A 22,743-nucleotide genomic window follows, 5' to 3' on the forward strand; every position below is an offset into this window, starting at 1 on the left:
AAGCTGAGAACTACAGATGCTTCCTGTCATATATAAAACCTAATCATTATGTGAAAGTGTGGCACCCACAAGGCTATATGAAGGAAAAAAAAAAGAAAACACTTCAGAAGTATGGTTTGCTCTCTGGAATGATTTCTGTGAAACTGAACCAAACCGCTTTGAAGTTATCAATAACAATGGATGATTTTAATACCTTGGTCTTAGCAATTTTTTTTTAACTTTATGGACAGCCCCAAACTCTTCCTTCTTACGGCACGGATAAAATGTTTCATCAATGCAGAGTGAGGCAGAGTGACATCTGACAGAATCACAGTCTGTTCTAAAATTTCCATAATTCTACTGATGAACCCCAACTGGCTAAACTATAGTGGTGGCTGAATCGCAAGAAAAATATTTATTTTACATGAGGCCACCCTTCCTAATCTGTGTCGCTTTTCAAGGCGGGTTAATTCTGGGAAAGATTCATCCAAAGCACTTTCTTGAGATTTTTGGCAGTTTACAGCTAATCGACTTGAATGGACTAAGTGGAAAGACAATTTGTTCTAATTTTGGCACATCTACAGGTTTATATAATTAATACTTGATTAATTTTCATCGAAGAGTTCTGAAAGCCAACTCAAATTCTGGTCGATGGGTACAGTCTCATAACTTTTGAGCCCTGTCCAATACAGAATAATCCTTTATTCCTAACAGAAGAGCTGGAAATAAATTTAGAAAAAAAGGATGGATCTGTTGCCCTGGTTCAGAGAAGGCAGAAAGTTAGAGAGCAAAACATTTCAATTCATTTTAGAAAGCACTTCCCTGCTAACAAATTCATAATTTAGTATTTTCTTACCTCTTTACAAACGTTCTTTTTTTTTAAAAAAAAAAAACCACTGTAAAGCCTATACTTTCAGTAACAATTTAAAGTGAGTTTTAAAGGGGTGAAATTACTAGTTGTCTCATTTGAAATCCATGGCACAATCCTCTCTCATCAGACTTTCCAACAAAACGTGCTTTATCAAAAATCCCAAACAAGAAAGGCTCTGCTGATCTGTCTCTGGTTCTAAAAAGAAAGAAAAAGGAATAAATCCGGTAACTCCAAGACAACAACAGCAACACTTAGGAGTCCAACACTGCAAGCTCAAGACATGACTTTTCTATTTTCCTCCCTTAAATGATAATTAAAAGGAAAAGGAAAAAAAAAAATGTTGCCTTCTTTTTGCATCCATCCTACCAGAAGGGGGACCTTTCACTTTCAGCTACTGCTCTGCTTTAATTTCTAAAGAGAAAAGAGGAGACCAGAGATTCGCTGTGTAGGTCTAATAACGTTACAGCGGTGGAGGAGTGTGCATGTATGTGAAAGGGGGGGCGGGAGGGAAGAGTGTGAAGGAGGGAGGAGAAGGGGGAGAGGAGGAGGTGGTGATGGAGATGGGGTGGGGGTGGAGGGGTGTGTGTGGGTGTTGGGGGGGGTGGAAATGGGGTGGGGGGGGGTGTTCTCCTTTTGCAGCAGAGGCTCCTGATCCAGGTCTGAGCGTCTGGGTTTTCCAGTCCGGATCTTGGTGGGGACCCCCCCTTCCTCCTCCTCCCTCCCTCCTCCTCCTCCTCCTCCTCCTCTCCCCCTCTCTCTCGCCTTTTAATCATGCCCCTCTGTCTGTGTGTGAGTGCAGGCAGGCTGACAATGATTTCCTCAGTGATTACGTGCAGAGCGAGTCCCTGCGGGTTAGGGGCCCCCTCTGGAGCCATCCTGATGGCTTTGGGGGCCATGCTTCCATTTTCCATTATTATGTGGACTACCGGAGCGACAGCGCAGTCCAAGACCTTGCAGGTTTGTGATGAGGAGGGAGCCCACAGAGCACACTTCTTCTCCTCCTCCTCCTCCTCCTCCTCCTCCTGGCTCTCCTCCTCCTCCTCCTCCTCCTCCTCCTCCTCCTCCTCCTCTGCTCAACCAGCCTTAGCCCGAGCGAGAACCTCTGCCTCCTCACCCCCCAAAAACCGCGGGGGAGAAACGCGCACCAAAAAACAAAATACAACCAGAAAAAAAAAAAGAGACCACCCCCCCAGCCCCCTGCCCCAAATACAGGAAAGAGCTTTTTTTTTTAAAAAAAAAAATAGGGTGGGTGGAAAAAAGGGAAATTGAAAAAAAAGTGTTTTCCCTCCTTTGCTATTTTTTTTTTTTTGCAACAGAGGGGTGGGAGAATTTTTTTTTTGGAATTTTTTTATTGCATAGCTGAATTTAGATTTATCTCCCCCCCCGAAAAAACTACAAAAACATCGCGTGGTAAACAAATCCAATGCTATTTCTTTTTTACCAAAAAAAAAAAAAGAGAGGAAAAAGACATAGTCGGAGTTGAGGGGGGAGACGGAGCGGTGCAAAAAGCCGAGACTTAATTTTTCCCTAGTTTTCCTGTTTTCATTGATTATGGAAATCCGATCGGAATGAAAATAAGAAGAGATTTTGGGTGCGTGCGTGTGTGTTGGAGGGCATTTCTGACGGCTCCTCGAGGCGTCTGAAAGTGTTTTCTTTTCTTCCTTTCTTTTTTTTTTTTGAAGGTGGGGGTGGGGGTGGGGGGTCGAAAGCTTGGAAAGTTTGGTGCAGCAGCAGCAGCAGAGGCAGCGGAGACAGCAGCCGCTCCAAGCCACCGGCAGCTTTGGACAGAAAGATTCCCCCCTAAAAGCAAAATACCCCAGCCCTCCCACCTCTCTTCCAGCAGGGAGAAAGAGGGAACGAGGAAAATTTAAAAAAAAAAAATTCTAAAAAAAAAAGAGGGAGCCGAGGAGCGTGGATAGTCCTTGCACCGGTTCTAAGGAAGTGTAGTTTCTTATAGGGCTGAATTGAAACAACTTCAGCTGTTTGCTTTTAGGATGTCTCGCCGCAAGCAAGCCAAACCGAGATCCCTCAAAGGTAAGTCGGAAAAACCCCTCCCCAAATTCCCTCTGCCTTTTTTTCCCCCATCCTCCCGGCTCGGCCTGGGGGTCCCGGGGCTTTGAAGGTGGGGTGGGGGGCGAGCCCTTGGAGTGGGGGCCAAAGGTCGGGGGTCACCCCAGGCATCGGGCCCGTATGGTCCCCCTCCATCCTGGTGGAAAAGTTTGTTCGGTGTCTGTTCTTTTTTGGTGTGATTTTTAGACTTAGGAGCGGCCCAAACTTTCCGGTGCCTTTTTAATTTTTTGATTGCATTCACTCATCCTATTGATTGAGCGTTCGCTGGGTGCTAAGGACTGTACTAAGCGCTTGGGAGCGTACGGTATCACATCAAACGCATCCCCTGCCCACAGTGAGCTTTTTTTTTTTACCTCCCTCCTTTGGCTAGCGGGACAGGGGTGATGGAAGGCGGCGTAATGGGTGTGTGATTGTGTGTGATTGTGTGGGTGTGTGTGTATTTTTTTTCCTCTATAGCCCTCCCTTAGACACCCAAAGATGATAAGCTAATTAAACCGTGGCCCTCCCTTTTGCAAGAAAGTTCAAGTGTTGCTGCTTCCCTCCCCTCCACTTTATTTTTCTTTTTATTTTGGGGGGTGGGAGGTTGGGGGGGTTATTTTAGGCAGGAGGAGAGAGAAGTTTCCCCTTGGGCCTGGGGAGGGAAGTTTTGAGTTGGAGGAGCGTGTGGGGGAGGGGATCTGGGGGAGGAGAGGGTCTGGGGTGGGGGGCGCAGAGTTGGTGATCTCTGCAAGCCGGAGCTGTGCAGGAATGTGGAGGAGCTGGTCACGTGCCGCCCCCTCCCCTCCCCCCCAAGATCCCCCCCCCCAGGAGCGGGGAGACCCCCGCAGGGGAAAAGGGGGTGCGCTCACCCCGAGAACAGAAGCCCTGAGAAAGTGGGGGGCCAGAGAAAGCATGCAAGGATTAAAAAAAAAAACTCCGCCTGGAGGAGGAGGAGGACAAAGGGCGGCTTGTGAGGATGTGGCGGGGCCGGGAACGTCCCGGGGAGAGTCCGCCAGGAGCCCCCTCCCACTCCCCCCCACTCCTTGCTCCAGCCTAGCCTTGCCTCTGGCCCCTCTCTACCTCCCCCCGCAGCAGAGCAATGATGGGCCCTCGGGGGAGCATCCTCCTCCTCTTCTCCTCCTCTTCTCCTTTTCCTCTTCCTCCTCTTCTTTTCCTCCTCTCCTTTTCCTCCTCCTCTCCTTTTCCTGCTCCTCCTCATCTCCTTTTCCTCCTCATCTTCTTCTTTTCCTCTTCCTCTTCTTCCTCTTCTCTTCTTTTCCCCTTCCTCCTCCACTCCTTTTCCTTTCCTTTCCTCCTCTTGTTACTCATTTTCTCCTCCTCCTCTTCTTTTCCTCCCCCTCGTGTGCATTCTCTTCATCCACCCTCCTGCTCCTCCCCTTTACCCCCTCTTTTCCTCCATCTCTTCCTCCTCTCCTCCTTTGCCCCCCTTTCCACTCTCTCCTCTGCCTCCTCCCCCTCTTCCCCACCTCCACCCCTTTCCCCAGTTTCAGGCACCAGACAAGCTCAGTTTTGGGGGGTGGAGGGAGGAAACCCTGCATGCAGCCTGACAACTCCAGGCGACAGGGACTCCCTCTCGTCCTCACCCCAGCCCCCAGCCTCGTGTGTATTTATGAACTCTATTAACAGAGACCTCACATACACACACACACTCACACACACACTGGACCCTTTCTTCTCCTGGGAAGATGGAGTTGACTGGGGGGAGGGTCACCAGAGCTTACAATGTTTTCTTTTCCCTGAAGCTCCGATGAAGTTTAGGAGAAATGAGCTGGGTCTTAAGGAGGTGGAGGATGTATTATGTGCGATGAGGCTGCCCCACGATCATTTGGGCGACACATTTTATGGAAACAACTCCCCTCAGGCCTGATGGACTATCAAGACAGCAGCCTGTAAATCTAGAGGGGTGTGTGCTTGCATGTGTGTTGGTATCTATTTATATGTAACTCTAGCATGTGGGTTCTGGACACAGAGATGACTTTTTCAAACCGATGCAAAGTAACATGGTCAGAGGAGTCCAGAATAAAGTATCCCTTTCAGTCTGAGCTGATCCTTGGGTTCTTAGAGAATTTAACTCTTCAGATCTTTGCTTCTTATAGAATTTAATTCTAAGGGGCCCACTGTCAAGCCCATCGACAGGGGGGAATGGATATAAAAAGGGTCTGGCATCTCTGCAGCAGATTTTCTTGGTTGATTACATTTTCTTTTGAAGTTAATTGAAGTTTGTACAATCCGTCGTTTTGTTAGTCGGCAGCTTCTGAGCAGTTACAGGAGAGTCCGCTCACCTGCCTTCGGAATGAATCCACAATGAAAGTTCTGTTGATTGTGACTACGTTTATTTCCTGGGTTTCCCTAAAGAGGATTTATTCACACATCAGATTTCATGGGCAGTCAGTGAGGCCGTCAGTTGGCTTTATTCGCAGCACAATGTTGGACAAGTTGAACCCGAAACATACTTGTGATTCGGACTTGTGCATCTTGTAGCAAAGCTGAACAAAAATGCCAAATCAAAACGAGTAAATGGAGCAGATTGTCCTTTGTTAGGGTGACATGATGCTGAAATACCATCCGAATGTCTCTTCTAGGAAATGTTGTGCCTACTTTTCACAGCCACGTTGTCTGCGAAACATTTAAAATAAAAACAGTGGATCATTTTCCATTTTCTGGGCCGGTCCTGGGTACAGTGGCTTTTCGTGCTGGACCAGCTGCTTAGGAGTCCCTCAAATGAGCAAGTAGCAAAATACAGGATTGGGTTTCGAAAGGACTTGACTGGGTTTGGGTAGAAGGAAGCTTTATATATTTTGGGAAATGCTATGATACCCAACCAAAAGTATTGTGCTTCTGGACATGGTGTGGATTTGCATAATAAAATAAGAGGAAGAATAAATCAGTTGTGTCAGGTTGCACCAGGACGGGACCTTGGAGATAAAGATATCATTGTTCAGATGTTTAACCTCTTTCTCCAGTTTTTTACTTTCTCTATACTTACCTTGAAGGTGACCATTTTGGTGTGATTTAGAAGGTCAGAAAATAGGTATTAGTCCTAATCTAAGCAGGTAGGAAAAGTGCAACAGAGAAGTTTGGGGAGTGTTTTGTAACCGTAATCTCTTGTTTGTTTATTTTTTAACTGTTCAGAGTATTTGATTTTGACTTTCCAAAGAATGGAGGTGTAACTGTGGCCCACCTTCATAATTTCAGTGTGGACAGAGTGTTCACATAACTTTATCTCCTTTTCTAAATAACTGATTAGTAATTAGAGCACTGGAGAATACTCAACTGCACTTTACAATGAAAGGCTTCAGACCATTGTAAATTATTTTATGAGCTCACTTCAAAGAGCCATTGGAAACCACGGAGTACTTACCTTTCTAAATAAAACATGGAGTCATGCATTAAATTTCTAACTTGTCTTGTACATAGGCACTCTTTCTTTAACAAACAAGGTTTAAAAGATATTTCTGATATGGCTGTCACTTCTGATAACATAATTTGAAACTTATGTCTCAGGGGAGTAGTTACATAAGGCAGGTAAAAACATTAAAACAAAATGACAGTTAAGTTTGGTGGAGGTTTTATCTTCAACTAAATGCATAAAATAACTCAGGAAAGAAGTCTGGTTGAATTTCTTATAAACTTTAGTGTTTTGAATCAATCATTTTCTGTTTATTTTTTTTCCTCCTTTTGGTGAGTGTTTTTTTATTTTGGTAGGGTTTTTTTGCTTGTTTTTTGTGGGTTTTTTTTTGTTGTTGTTTTTTTGGTGGTGGTTTTCTGCTACTTCTAATCCAACTGTCCTATCAGGACACTTGCAAGATAGCTGTAAGCGTCTGGTCCTCAGTAGAAAGTGCCTTTGTCATGGATTAATCTTCATCATTAAAGTAAAAAATAAAATATTAAAAGGTGCTTTTTTTCTTTCCTGAAGACCAAGGAGATTCATATTTCTTTGTGTGAAAAATCAAGAGCCCATTCCTCCAACAACCACCCCATCATTTAGGTCCCAAGCACTTAGTACAGTGCTCTGCATCCAGGAAGCACTTAATAAATATCATTGATTGATTAGGTCGACCAGATCACTTGTTTTCTCCCATACTTTCCCTCTCTATACTTGGATGGACCAGAGTACTAAATTCTGCCGCCAGGTTGCTTGGAGTGTCTCCGATTCATTCACACCAGATTTGCTAGTTGACCTATTTTCCTCTTTCTTAATCCTTTGCACCATGTCTTGTGGTGATCCTCTATTAGAAAGCTCCCAGCCCTTTTACCTGATCATAAACCTTTTTTTTTTTTTAACTAGTTCATTAAGGGGTGTGGCTGGGGTCAGTTTCCTTTAGGTGTGATATATCCAGAAAGGGCCAAGTTTTACAAAGTGTGGGCTAGGCCGAGTGGAGGAGGGAGGTATTTAAATGGCCTAGTTAAGAAGGGGATACCATTAGGTCTCTCACATCCCTCGCGTATTTCTCAAACCCCACCAGAAACTTCTGGAGGGGGACTGGGAAACAAGGAAAAAGAACCCCCAGCAAATCTTGTTTAACTTGGCCTCCGCAATGTCTAACCCCTTTGAAACTTGGCACGTTTTGAAGATATCACACTTAGGACTGACTTTTTTACTCATTTGACTTCCTTTGTACTTATTAAGGGGTTTTGATATGAAATCGTATGTTTAGAAATGCGATGAAGTGACAAAAAATTCAGTCATCCATGTCATGTTAAAAAAAATCAGCACAGCATCGGAGTGAAAAAGCAGTGGATTTTTTTATCTGTGACCTCTTGAAAGGGTCAGAATCCTCTGTGTTAGGCCACACTCTCTAGTAAAAAAATCTCTGGAAATTGATGCTCTTAAGTAAGTCACCCCAGGGAACTTGTACAGTCACACAAACTTAATAGGAACTCTGAATTTGCAAGTCTTTATTGATACATTTTTCTTTTTCTTTGTCAACTTCAGAGTTTTCTTATGAGTATACCGGTAGAATTACCCAGGCACCAGAGTTTATGTAGGGAGTGCTTTGCTTCCAAAGGAGACAAGTTTTTTTTCTTTTCCAGCAGAGTTGCTTGTTTTCCTAGGTTGGGAAAACTCCCTGGAAGTGGTGGCACGGTAATAGTAGTAGCCATAGTATTAGTAATAACGGTATTGATTGTGTTTCCTGTGTGCAGAACACTGTTCTAAGCACTGGGAGAGAATTCACAAGTGGGAAGTAGCTACGGGCCCTGACCCTAGTTGAGAGTGGTAAAGCAAAGTCTTATGAAAGTTCTGTGCTTTAAAACAGGCTGAGTTTTTATCGTGTGCTACCTTCTATTTCTGCCTAGAATTGGTTTAGAGGGTAAGCATGATGCGCCTTTATTTTTTGACTGGTTTTTGAAACTAAAGCAAGTCTGTAAAAATACTAAGTGGGAGTCGTTCCCTGTTAATTAATTTAGAGGAGAAAGCCTGGAATGCTACTTTTGAGCATTGTGGAACCCGACCAGCATGGTCAGAGTTCTAGAAATGTTAGAACAGGATCCAGAGTATGACATTCATATTCTCTCCAGACTCTTGCGGTTGTATTTTTTGTGCAATCTACCGACTAGTTAACTGTTCCTTCCCCTCCACCACCTCTAAATTATACCGACTAGATGTTGAAGTCATTAGATTGATTATAGTTCAATCAGGAGACAATCCAGCATAAACAAAAACAGCAATTACTGTTGGCCTGAATCCCACGGGCCCCACTCAAAATTCCAGTACTGACGGTCCAGTGGGCCTTTTCCAAAATGACGGGAATTCAGGATCCCAGCAGTGCTGGCAACATCTTTGTAAAGGGAGGGAGCCGAAATTTGTCAGATTCCACTTGGCTTTAAGGCAGATCATCTCTTTGATGAGCGGATTGTGGGTGGCCTGCCGAAAGGGGCAAAAACGAGGAGGCCAAACACAAAAGCTTCCATGAAAAATGACAATACAAAGCGTGTTGAGATTAGCAGCTTTATAGAATACAAGCTGTTTATGGTTATTCCTTTTTGTCTCTCCCTTAAAATTCACTGTAGCGGTTCTCTTTGACAGCAGTGATGGCTAATGGTGGTGACAGAATTGATCAACTTTGAGTTCCCCGTAATTATGTTCGGTTCTTTTTGTTTTCCTTATTGGGTCCAGTCTAAGCCTAGTGGACAGTTTCCCTTTACCTAACAAAAGCAGGTGCCATTTTGGAAAAGAAAGGCCGTTGGTGAGTGTGGCTTCAGTAAATACCAGTGAAAGACCAATTTCCATGAGCTGCATTGTTTTGTGAAAGATGGCTTAACTCGTTGTGGGCAGGGAATGTGTCTCATGGTCATTCATTCAGTCGTATTTATTGAGCACTTACTGTGTGCAGAGCACTGTGTTGTACTCTCCCAAGAGCTTAGTACAGTGCCCTGCACACAATAAGCGCTCAATAAATATGACTCAGGGGTAGAAATCCTGCCTGGTTTCTGTAGCCGATGTCATTGCACTAGCTACAGTAATCTCAAAATTGGAGAAAACGGTCCTGCATTATGATCTAGGATTTCTTGGAAAGCCTATTTCTTCTATTGGTGTGTCTAATTAGTTCACATGACACAGCCTTACCTAAGGACTAGTTGAAATCCATCGATATAGAAGACGTTCTCTAAAATGCCTGGATTTAATTGATACAAGCACCCTCCCCACTTTTGGTTATTTGTAAGGAAGAAAATCATCTCAAACATGCAGTTTCCATTAATATTCAAGCAGAGTTATCGATTAAACACCGTTTCCCGGTGATTTATACTGGACACGATATGTCGGTGACAGCCCTGAAGCACAAGTAAGAATGTGCAGATTATTTCTATCAATGTCTGTCTCCCCATCTAGACTCTAAGATCATTGTGGGTGGGGAACGTCTCTACAACCTTACTGTAGAGTGCTCTACCAAACACTTAGTACAGTGCTCTGCATATAGTAGGTGCTCAATCAGTACCATTGATTGATTGAGAATAATGCTGCGACTCATCAACCTGGCTAATGTGTTGCCCCAGATGTATGAGATTTGTATTTTCCTTTTCCCTTTGACTTCTAGAGTGATGTCAGAGATCAAAGTTCCTTCCATTTGGGGAGGGGAAGGGAGAGACGGAAATGTCACTTCCTAATTCTGTTTCAATTAAGTCAGAAATTCAGAGACTCCCTAGAGGGCTGGTAAAGATTGCATATACTTTGTTTGTTGTAATGAAGGTGTACCTGTCTGCTTTAAAATATGTTTCTCAACAATGTTATTACCAACCAATTGAAACTTAAACATTAAAGTTATCATTTGCAAGTTTAAATCACTCTATCATATTAATCAGGTAGTGTGAGGAAAGCTTTTAAAGGGTTTAAATAATTACACGACACTTGGCATGAAAGTCTGACATGAGATAAATCTTCGCAAACTAAGTACAATAGTGAGGGTTTTTTTTTAAAAAAACTTTAATTTTAGACTCTTGAGCTATTAGTGTGCATCACATTCCACCTCAAGTATGAGTAATTATGCCAGTTTAGTAATTATAGGAGGTGATAGAAATCCTGTAAGTCAAGGATTCTTTCAAACTTCAGTGGCTTTAGTCTAAATTTGGGGCACCGTTCGAGGTGTGCAAGGGTCAGGATATTGAAGAAAGGATCAAGCTCATTGTTCCGGCAGTGCATAGCACAGTGAGCATTTCTATCCTAGATGACTATCTGCAATGGTTTATAATCTGGTCGTTAAAAAAAAAACAACAAAAAAAAAACCATTCACCAGATTCGAATGTGGCACGTGTATGTATGAAGCTCCCTTTTCTCCAAAGGCTCTCAGCCAGGAAATACTGAAAAGGCACTTCTGTAGGATTTCAGAGCATCATTTGAACTGCTCTCTTTTATGTCATGTTCTTCCTTTTTCCTTCACCGGGAGGAGTTTCGGTTTGAGAAGCACATTGTCCACACAGACAGCATTGAAAAACATGCCTTTTTTAAAGTACACTCTGAATGCGGTTGAGTGCATTATATTAATTCGAAGAGTATTCAAAGTGTAGGGGCTTTTATGATTGAGTAACTTGCTGAATTTCATTCTGGGGCTTCAGTTAGAGTGCTTTTCTAGTAAGTGCTTACTATGTGCCAAGCACTGGGGCAGAGACTAGATAAGAGATCAGACAAAGTCCCCATCTCATTAGGAACTCACAGTTTTAAGGGGAAGGAAGAAGAGGTAATACTATCCCCATTTTCAGATGAGGAAGCTGTCACTATATATTGTACACTCCCAAGTGCCTAGTTCAGTGCTCGGCACACAGTAAGCGCTCAATAAATAGGATTGACTGACCGAGGCACAGAGAAGTGATGTGATTTGCCCAAGATAATACTGCAGAGCTAGGCTTAGAACACAGATCTTCTTACTCCCAGTTCCACGCTCTTTCCACTGGGCCACACTACCTCTCCTTAGGCTTTTGTTTTGTGCAGTTCGGAAGGATCACATCCTCTTCTGCTTCCTGCTGGTAAATCACTACAGAATAGGGGAATATTTTCTCCCCCATCTCATTCCATATAAATTTAATTTGTGGGTTTAATGTCTCCCTAAAACATTGGATTATTTTTTCCTGAGGAAGTTAGAAGGGTTTGTGTTTGGATTCTTGTGCTATCAGCCAACTAGGATTTTGCACCTTAAGCTGGTATGGAATTTCGTTTGGCATTGGCATTTTGGTGTCATAACGGTATTGGGGTTAATTGCATAGAATTCAGTTTGATCTTAATAAATTGGGTAAAATTGTACAGTTTTCACAGAAGGATCCACTGATCAGATTCTCTTCAACTATATGTGAAGCATTACTTTTGAGTGAGATTATTTTAACATGGAACTTTCTGATTATACGAATCCCCAAACGACAGAAAACTCAAGAGGATTACAAGATGTCAGTCAATCAGTCAATCTTATTTATTGAGCACTTACTGAGTGCAGAGCACTGCACTAAGCACTTGGAAAGAGTAAAATATAAGAGTAAACAGACATAAGAGAAAGGATGAGGGGGTAGAGGCTCTGGGAATCGGAAACTATTGAATTGTGAGGGAAATGAAACCAGAGCAGGAAATGGTAAGGAAAAATTAGGAGAAAATACTTGTAAATTCATGGAAAACAGTGGGAGACAAAAAAAGATCCAAGCAGCAGGACCTAAGGCCTGGGAGACAGGGTTCTAATCCCGACTCTGTGACTTACCTGCAGGGTGACCTTGGGCAAGTCACTTAACTTTTCTGGGCCTTAGTTTCCTCATCTGTAAAATGGAAATTAAATAGCTCCTCGCCCTCGTAGACTGTGAGCACCTTGCAGGACAGGGACAATGTCTGTTTGGTTTATATTGCCTCAACCCCAGAGTTGACTACAGTTCATGGCAATATACTAAGCACTTAGGAAATAAGAATAATAATAATATACAATATTTTTATCACTATTGTCATTGTTGTTATTTTATCCTAAATGTGGCAGGCTGCAAAAGTGAAAAAACAAAAAAAAAACATAAGACAGGGTGGGGAAAAGGAAAGACAGGGGAATGGGCTAATGAAAAGGAAAGAAGACTAAAATGAGTTTCCAAATTAAGCAATTAATTTTCATCTCATCTATCCTGATGCCGACCCTTTGCCTTCATCCAGTCTCGGGCCTGGAACTCCCTCCCCCTTCATATTTGACAATCTACTACTCACCCCACCTTTGAAGCCCTCCTAAAATCCCACCTCCTCCAAGATGCCTTCCCAGACTAAGCCCTTTATTTCCCCTTATCCACCCTCCCCTTTGTGTTAACTGTGGACTGGGCTGTGTACCCCTTAAACACTTTGATACTCTCCCAAGCCCCAGAGCACTAAAGTACATACTCTCATAATAATAATAATGGTATTTATTAAGCGCTTACAGTATGCCAGGCACTGTACTAAGCGCCAGGATGGATACAAGTGAATCAGGTTGGACACAGTCCCTGTCCCATGTGGGACTCACAGTCTCAACCCCCAGTTTACAGATGAGGTAACTGAGGCACCGAGAAGCAAAGTGACTTGACCAAGGTCCCACAGCAGACAAGTGGTGGAGCCAGCATTAGAACCCATGACCTTCTGACTCCCAGGCCTGTGCTCTTTACACTGCACCATGTTTCCCCATCTGTAATTTCTTTTCATGTCTGTATGTGCTTTTAGACTGTAAGGTCCTTGTGGGTATCACATTTACCAAAACTGTTGACTTTTGTATTCTTCCATATGCTTAGTACAGTGCTCTGCATGCAGTAAGTGCTCAATAAATGCCATTGATGAATTGACTGATAGGTATATATCAAGTGAGTATTTCAAATCCGGTGTAGTGAAGAAAGATTCCAAGATCCTCTCTTTGAGAATGGGGATCTCTATTTAACTGATCATGATAAGGAAAATGTGATTTTTCTCCAAATCACTTCAGGGAACTGAGTCAAGGTCCATGGAAGGTGATCTTTTTAAACATTCGAGCAAGGGATACTTTGGAGAAAAGCATGTTAGCACCTCAGACTGAGGATTTTTATCAGGGCACTGGATGAGCAACACAACTTTTGTTCAGCTCAAAGGCTTCTGCACAAAGCTATGTGTGTGTGTGTGTGTGTGTGTTTTCTTTTTATGGTATTTGTTCAGCTCTTACTATGTCCCAGGCACTGTACTAAGCACTGGGGTAGATGCAAGATAATCAGGTTGGACACTGTCCCTTTCCCGAATAGGGCTCACAGTATTAATTTTCAATTCATAGATGAGATAATCATGGGTTCGAATCCCAGCTCTGCCACTTGTCAGCTATGTGACTGTGGGCAAGTCACTTAACTTCTCTGTGCCTCAGTCACCTTATCTGTAATAATAATAATAATAATAATGTTGGTATTTATTAAGCGCTTACTATGTGCAGAGCACTGTTCTAAGCGCTGGGGTAGATACAGGGTAAGCAGGTTGTCCCACGTGGGGCTCACAGTCTTCATCTCCATTTTACAGATGAGGTAACTGAGGCACAGAGAAGTAAAGTGGCTTACCCACAGTCACACAGCTGATAAGTGGCAGAGCCGGGATTCGAACAATGACCTCTGACTCCCAAGCCCGTGCTCTTTCCACTGAGCCACGCTGCTTCTCGTAAAATGGGAATTAAGACTGTGAGCCTCATGTGGGACAATCTGATTACCCTGAATCTACCCCAGCACTTAGAACAGTGCTCTGCACATAGAAAGCGTTTAACAAATACCAACATTATTATTATTATTATTATTATAACCAATGCGTAGTGAAGCGATTTGCCGAGGGTCACACAGCAGGTGAGTGGTGGAGCCTGAATTAGAACCCAGGTCCTCTGAATCCCTGGCCCATTCTTGGTCCACTAGGCCACTTTTGCTGTGTTTGGACGGCACTGCTATTCTTACAACTTACATGAGGCCCTGAATTCAAGGGTGGCTGGAGAAAGTTGTAAATAATTGGGTATTTTTTAAGCACTGACTATGTGCCAGGCACTGTACTAAGTGCTGGGGTAGATGCAAAATAATCAGGTTGGATACAGTCCTTTTCCCACATGGGGCTCACAATGTAAATTAGGAGGAAGAACAGGAATTGAAGAAATTGAATCCCCAGTTTATGGCCAACCAAGTTGAGGCACAGAGAAGTGGAGTGACAAACCCAAGATCACACAGCAGGCAAATGGCAGAGCTGGGATTAGAACCCAGGTCCTTTGACTCTCAGGCCAGTGCTCTTTCCGCTAGGCCACGCTACTTCCCATGCTGTTGGAAAGTTGTAAGCGACAGAATAAGTTCCAAATTTTCAAACATTGAAGTTAAGTTTTCCATGATACCTTTCAATATAGATTTTCCATGCTGTGTACGTTCACTAATGCTAGTAGAGAATTAGGCAGTTCCCTAAACAGTGTCCCTGTCCCACATCATGCTCAGTCAAAGCAGGAGGATAACAGGAATTGAATCCCCATTTTATAGATTAGGAAACTGAGGCATAGAGAAGTTGTCATTTGCCCCGCCTCCACCAGTTGTCTGTTGCGTGATTTTGGGTAAATCACATAGCTTCTCTGTGCTTCAGTTACCTCATTTGTAAAATGGGGACTAAGATTGTGAGCCCCATGTGGGACATGGACTGCATCCAAACTGATTAACTTGTATCTTCCCCAGTGCTTGGTGCAGGGCCTGGCACAGAGTAAGTGCTTAACAAATAATAATAATGATAATAATAATAATAATAATAATGTTGGTATTTGTTAAGCGCTTACTGTGTGCCGAGCACTGTTCTAAGCGCTGGGGTAGACATAGGGGAATCAGGTTGTCCCACATGGGGCTCACAGTCTTAATCCCCCCTTTTACAGATGAGGGAACTGAGGCCCAGAGAAGTTAAGTGACTTGCCCACAGTCACACAGCCGCCAAGTGGCAGAGCTGGGATTCGAACTCATGAGCCCTGACTCCAAAGCCCAGGCTCTTTCCACTGAGCCACGCTGTTAATAATAATAATGTTATTTATTAAGCGCTTACTACATGCAAGACACTGTACTAAGCTCTGGGGTGGATACAAGCAAATTGTGTTGGACACAATCCCTGTCCCACATGGGCTTCACAGTCTCCATCCCATTTTACAGATGAGGTAACTGAGGCTCAGAGAAGTGAAGTGACTTGCCCAAGGTCATATAAGCTGGCAAGTGGCAGAGCCAGAATTAGAACCATGACCTTCTGACTCCCAGGCCATGCTCTATCCACTACGTTATGCTGCTTCTCTAAATACTATAAATAAAAAAAGGGCAAGTGGTAGAGCTGGGATTGAAACTCTGATTTATGTTTTCCTTAGCATGGGGTTCACTCAGTTATAGTATACCCCAGCATATTTTATTCTTATCTGAGCATAAATTTAAAGCCAGTTGTGTCAACTTTTGGTTATCCATGAATGGCTTAGATTTCCAAGATCCTATCAGGTATGAATATATCATCCCTTCTTCTTTCTACTATTCTGGAGTATCTGTAGTTGGCCTTTCCACTCAATCAATCGATAGATGGTATTTAGCATTTATTGTTTACAGAGCACTGTACTAAGAAACCTAGGAGAATATAAGACATATAACAGGCACATTCCCTGCCCACAACAGGTTTACAGTCTACAGGGGGAGAAAGACATTAATATAAATAAATTATGGATATGTACATAAGTGTTCTGGGGCTGGGGGGTTGGTGAATCGTGGGACGGAGTGGCAAAATAAACGGAGCAATTCAGGGTGAAGCAGAATGGGGGGGGAGAAAAGGAAATGAAGGCTTAGTCAGGGAAGACCTCTTGGAGGAGATATGCCTTCAGTAAGGCTTTGAAGGGGACTAGAGTAATTGTCTGTCGGACATGAAGCGGGAGGAAGTTCCAGGCCAGAGGCAGGGCTTGGACAAGAGGTCAGTGGTGAGATAGAGGAGATCAAGGTGCAGTGAGTAGGTTAGCATTAGAGGAATGAAATGTGGGCTGGGTTACAGCAGGAGAGTAGCAAGGTGTGGTAGGAGGAGGCAAAGTGATTTAGTGCTTTAAAGCCAATGGTAAGGGATTTCTGTTTGAGGTGGAGGAGGATGGGCAACCCCTGGAGTTTCTTGAGGAGTGAAGTATGTTCTGAATGTTTCTGTAGAAAAATAATCCGCATAGCAGAGTGAAGTATGACTGGAGTGGGGAGAGACAGGAGGCTAGAAGGTCAGCGAGGTGTCTGATGCAGTAATCAGAGTGGGATGGGATAAATTTTTGGATTAATGAAATAGCAGTTTGGATGGAGAGGAGAGGGCGGATGTTAGCAATGTTGTAAAGGTTGAACTGACAGGATTTAGTGACAGATTGAATATGTGTTGAATGACAGAGGAGTCAAGGATAACACCAAGGTTATGGGCTTGTGAAACAGGAAGGATGGTGGAGCTGTGTACAATGATGGGAAAGTCAGGGAGGACAGGGTTTGGGTGGGAAGCTAAGGAATTCTGTTTTGGCCATGTTAAGTTTGGGATGATGGCAGGACATCCAAGTAGAGATATCTCAAAAGGAAATGTGAGTCTGCAGAGAGGGAGAGAGATCAGGGCTCGAGATGTAGATTTGGGAATCATCTGCATAGAAGTGGTAGTTGAAGCCATGGGAGTGAATGAGGTCCCCAGGGGAGTGGGTGTAGGTGGAGAATAGAAAGGGACCAAGAACTGAACCTTGAAGGATCCCCACAATTAGGGGGTGGGTGGCAGAGGAGGAGCCCAGAAGAGAGACTGAGAATGAGAGGCCAGAGAGATAAGAGGAGAGCCGGGAGAGGACGGTGTTTGTGAAGTGAGGTAGGATAATGTTTTCAGGAGAAGGGGATGGTCCACAGTGTCGAAGGCAGTTGAGAGGTTGAGGAGGATTTGGCTGGAGTAGAGGCTGTTGGATTAGTCCCTCTCTACTGTAAACTCACTGTAGGCAGGGAACTTGTCTACCCACTCTCTTATATTGTACTCCCCCAAGCGCTTAGCCCAGTGCTCTGCATTCATTCATTCAATAGTATTTAATAATAATGTTGGTATTTGTTAAGCGCTTACTATGTGCCGAGCACTGTTCTAAGCACTGGGGTAGACATAGGGGAATCAGGTTGTCCCACGTGGGGCTCACAGTTTTCATCCCCATTTTACAGATGAGGGAACTGAGGCACAGAGAAGTTAAGTGACTTGCCCACAGTCACACAGCCGACAAGTGGCAGAGCTGGGATTCGAACTCATGAGCCCTGACTCCATTCATTCATTCATTCATTCATTCAATAGTATTTATTGAGCGCTTACTATGTGCAGAGCACTGTACTAAGCGCTTGGGATGAACAAGTCGGCAACAGATAGAGACAGTCCCTGCCGTTTGACGGGCTTACAGTCTAATCGGGGGAGACGGACAGACAAGAACAATGGCAATAAACAGCGTCAAGGGGAAGAACATCTCGTAAAAACAATGGCAACTAAATAGAATCAAGGCGATGTACAATTCATTAACAAAATAAATAGGGTAACGAAAATATATACAGTTGAGCGAACGAGTACAGTGCTGTGGGGATGGGAAGGGAGAGGTGGAGGGGCAGAGGGAAAAGGGGAAATGAGGCTTTAGCTGCGGAGAGGTAAAGGGGGGATGGCAGAGGGAGTAGAGGGGGAAGAGGAGCTCAGTCTGGGAAGGCCTCTTGGAGGAGGTGATTTTTAAGTAAGGTTTTGAAGAGGGAAAGAGAATCAGTTTGGCGGAGGTGAGGAGGGAGGGCGTTCCAGGACCGCGGGAGGACGTGACCCAGGGGTCGACGGCGGGATAGGCGAGACCGAGGGACGGCGAGGAGGTGGGCGGCAGAGGAGCGGAGCGTGCGGGGTGGGCGGTAGAAAGAGAGAAGGGAGGAGAGGTAGGAAGGGGCAAGGTGCTCTTTCCACTGAGCCACGCTGCTTCTCTGAGCGCTTACTATGTGCAGAGCACTGTACTAAGTGCTTGGAATGTACAATTCGGGCAACAGATAGAGACAATCCCTGCCCATTGATGGGCTTACAGTCTAATCGGGGGGAGACAGACGGACAAAAACAAGACAACTTAATCGCAATAAATAGAATCAAGGGGATGTACACCTCATTAACAAAATAAATAGGATAATAAAATAAATTGGGTAATAAAAACATATACAAATGAGCACAGTGCTGAGGGGAGGAGAAGGGAGGGGGGAGGAGCAGAGGGAAAGGGGGGAAAGGGGGCTTAGCTGAGGGGAGGTGAAGGGGAGTGGGCAGAGAGGCAGCAGAGGGAGCAGAGGGAAAAGGGGAAGCTCAGTCTGGGAAGGCCTCTTGGGGGAGGTGAGCTCTCAGTAGGATACAGTCAGCACTCAGTTCATACCATTGATTAATAAATTGACTGCTTGATTGGCCACCATGGCACTCTCCATGCTCTAAACCCCCAATTTTCCCAAATTCTCTATCCCTAGCCTGGTCTTCTGTTCCCACAATTCACCTAAGCCACAAATTGTTCTGTTTTCTGATATCGGAGTTCTTTTTCCTATCTATTAATGTGAATAATCTAGGGTTGATGGAATTAAATAATAATAATGGTAATAATCACAATAATTGTGATTATATAAGCACTTAGTATGTTCTGCGCACTTGGGAAGATGCAGGATAATCTGTCAGCACAGTCCCTGTTCCCCACAGGGCTCGCAATCTAAGGAGAAAGAACAGGTATTGAATCCCCATTTTATTCATTCATTCATTCATTCAATAGTATTTATTGAGCACTTACTATGTGCAGAGCACTGTACTAAGCGTTTGGGATGAACAAGTCGGCAACAGATAGAGACAGTCCCTGACGTTTGACGGGCTTACAGTCTAATCGGGGGAGACGGACAGACAAGAACAATGGCAATAAACAGTGTCAAGGGGAAGAACATCTCGTAAAAACAATGGCAACTAAATAGAATCAAGGTGATGTACAATTCTTTAACAAAATAAATAGGGTAACGAAAATATATACAGTTGAGCGGACGAGTACAGTGCTGTGGGGATGGGAAGGGAGAGGTGGAGGAGCAGAGGGAAAAGGAGAAAATGAGGCTTTAGCTGCGGAGAGGTAAAGGGGGGATGGCAGAGGGAGTAGAGGGGGAAGAGGAGCTCAGTCTGGGAACGCCTCTTGGAGGAGGTGATTTTTAAGTAGGGTTACAGATGAGGTAACTGAGTCACAGAGAAGTTGAGCGACTTGACCAAGGTCACACAGCAGGTTTGTGGCAGAGCTAGAATTAGAACCCAAGGTCCTCTGAATCCCAGGCCCATGTTCTTTCCAGTAGACCACACTGCTCCTCTGAGAAAGGTCTATAAATGGCATTCATTCACTCCCGCATGAATGAGGACTCATTCTGGATTTGGGAGACTCTCTTCTAGTGTTTGGGTCAGAAGATGACTACCATCTCTACGCAGATGACACGCAGATCTACATCTCCGCCCCTGTCCTCTCCCCCTCCCTTCAGGCTCGCATCTCCTCCTGCCTCTGGGACGTCTCCACCTGGATGTCGGCCCGCCACCTAAAATTCAACATGAGCAAGACTGAGCTCCTCATCTTCCCTCCCAAACCCGGTCCTCTCCCAGACTTCTCTATCACCGTGGATGGCACGACCATCCTTCCCGTCCCGCAGGCCCGCAATCTCGGTGTCATCCTTGACTCGTCCCTCTCGTTCACCCCACACATCCTATCCGTTACCAAGACCTGCCGGTTTCACCTCTACAATATCGCCAAGATCCGCCCTTTCCTCTCCACCCAAACGGCTACCTTACTATTACGGGCTCTCGTTATATCCCGGCTAGACTACTGTGTCAGCCTTCTCTCTGACCTCCCTTCCTCCTCTCTCGCCCCGCTCCGGTCTATTCTTCACTCCGCTGCCCGGCTCATCTTCCTGCAGAAACGATCTGGGCATGTCACTCCCCTTCTTAAACAACTCCAGTGGTTGCCTGTCGACCTCCGCTCCAAACAAAAACTCCTCACTCTAGGCTTCGAGGCTCTCCATCACCTTGCCCCTTCCTACCTCTCCTCCCTTCTCTCTTTCTACCGCCCACCCCGCACGCTCCGCTCCTCTGCCGCCCACCTCCTCACCGTCCCTCGGTCTCGCCTATCCCGCCGTCGACCCCTGGGTCACGTCCTCCCGCGGTCCCGGAACGCCCTCCCTCCTCACCTCCGCCAAACTGATTCTCTTTCCCTCTTCAAAACCCTACTTAAAAATCACCTCCTCCAAGAGGCGTTCCCAGACTGAGCTCCTCTTCCCCCTCTACTCCCTCTGCCATCCCCCCTTTACCTCTCCGCAGTTAAACCCTCATTTTCCCCTTTTCCCTCTGCTCCTCCACCTCTCCCTTCCCATCCCCACAGCACTGTACTCGTCCGCTCAACTGTATATATTTTCGTTACCCTATTTATTTTGTTAATGAATTGTACATCGCTTTGATTCTATTTAGTTGCCATTGTTTTTACGAGATGTTCTTCCCCTTGACGCTGTTTATTGCCATTGTTCTTGTCTGTCCGTCTCCCCCGATTAGACTGTAAGCCCGTCAAACGGCAGGGACTGTCTCTATCTGTTGCCGACTTGTTCATCCCAAGCGCTTAGTACAGTGCTCTGCACATAGTAAGCGCTCAATAAATACTATTGAATGAATGAATGAAAAGTTGGGCTTTACCCCTGCCATAGACCAGTGATCTGCACCGATTTTTTTGATGAAGGTCCCATCCAATTTGACAATAACCAGAAAGTTGCATCACCCCACATATGCACTTGACCTTAGCCAGAGGGGCGGGCTGTCCAGAGGAGGTGCATTTCTAGGAAGGTAGAATAGTAGATTCTCTGTAATAAATTGTTTTTACCAAAACAGATCATGTTTGCACAAAGTTAATCAATCAGTCAGCAATATTTATTGCACATTTCCTCCATGCAGAACACTATTATAAGTGCTTGGGAGAGTTTAACCATTCAGTCTTATTTATTGAGCACTTACTGTGTGCAGAGCACTTGGGAGAGCACAATATAACAATCAAAGTAGTAAATGGAGATAACCTTTGTAGCTGATTTCTCTTCTTGCCCTATCCTTTCATATTCCCTAACGATGGGAACTGGAAGTCACAAAAGAAGTAAATGCTGCAATCAGTGGTATTTTTTGAGCACCCTCTCTGTGCATTGTACTAACTCATTTGGAGAATACAGTAGAGTTGAAAGACGCAATCCCTGCCCTAAAGAGTTTACGATCTAATGGATTCCCATAAATTTGATCAAATAATACTAATAATTCTGGTACTTGTTAAGCGGCTACAATGTGCCAAGCACTGGTCTGAGCACTGGAGTAGATACAAGTTAATCAGGCTGGACACAGTCCTTGTCCCACATAGGGCTTACAGTCTCAATCCCCATTTTCCAGATGAGGTAACTGAGGCACAGAGAAGTAGAGTGACTAGCCCAAGGCTAGCATCATCATGCCATTGTTAGACAACTGAATCAAGCAATCAATCAATGGTATTTGTTGAGCACTTACTGTGTTCAGAGCACTGTACCAGTCAATCAGTGGCATTTATTGAGCACTTAGCATGTGCAGAACTCTGCATTAAGCATTTGGGAGAGTACAGTATAGAAAGTTGGAGGTAATCCCTGCCCACAAGGAGCTTACAGTCTACAGGGCGAGATGGACAATGAAATAGACTAGGGAAAGAGGAAATAGAATAAATCAGCCTCTTTATTGGTTTCTCTGCTTCAGGATTCTTCCCCGCTTCACTACACACTTGTATATGCTGCTGCCCAGGTCGTCTTCCTGAATCTCTTAGTACAGTGCTCTGCACACAGTAAGCACTCAAAAAATGCGATTGAATGAATGAAATCCCTTCTCTCCTATCCTCAGAATCCTCCTCATCACCCACAGCATCAAACAAAATCTCCTTTCCATTTCGAAGGTCTCCACTAGCTCGCTTGCTTTTTACCTCCAGTGGTCACCCATTCCTCACCATGTCAGTCCCTCAATTGATCAATCATATCGATTGAGAGCTTGCTGTGTGCAGAACACTGTACTAAGCACTTGGGAGAATACAGTCAACAGACTTGATAAACACCGTTCCCTGCCCACAATGAGCACATCTAGTAGAAACATCTAACTATTAGCTTTAAGGCAATTTCTCAGTTTTATTCCTCATTTGTAGTCACTTCCTTTTCTTACTCCATCCCAGCTTCCACTCTCCATTTCTTCTTTGTTCGTCTACTCACTGTGCTTTGTTCTTAACTTTTCTGCCTCTGACCACTAGCTCATGCCCTCCTTCTGCCAAAGTTCCCACCTCCACTTTCAAATTCCTCATCTCTTCCCTTCTTTAAGTCCCTTTGAAATTTCACCCCCTCCAGGA

General features: G+C 44.5%; 1 protein-coding gene across 2 annotated transcripts in view; it reads left to right on the forward strand.

The window, feature by feature from the left end:
• The first annotated feature begins 1,630 nt into the window (after positions 1-1,630).
• ZNF521 (zinc finger protein 521) overlaps positions 1,631-22,743 on the forward strand; it is a 374,463-nt gene continuing 353,350 nt past the window's right edge. Inside the window, exons 1-2 of one of the 2 annotated variants that reach the window (XM_029069714.1) lie at positions 1,719-1,807; positions 2,844-2,884. In XM_029069714.1, coding sequence (XP_028925547.1) covers positions 2,845-2,884 — 40 coding nt within the window. In that variant the 5' untranslated portion in view covers positions 1,719-1,807; position 2,844. Of the gene's footprint in view, positions 1,808-2,843; positions 2,885-22,743 lie in introns of both variants that reach the window. The other variant, XM_029069715.2, reaches the window with a different exon arrangement.

This window comes from Ornithorhynchus anatinus, chromosome 7 (assembly GCF_004115215.2).
Source record: "Ornithorhynchus anatinus isolate Pmale09 chromosome 7, mOrnAna1.pri.v4, whole genome shotgun sequence".
NCBI lineage: Eukaryota > Metazoa > Chordata > Mammalia > Monotremata > Ornithorhynchidae > Ornithorhynchus > Ornithorhynchus anatinus.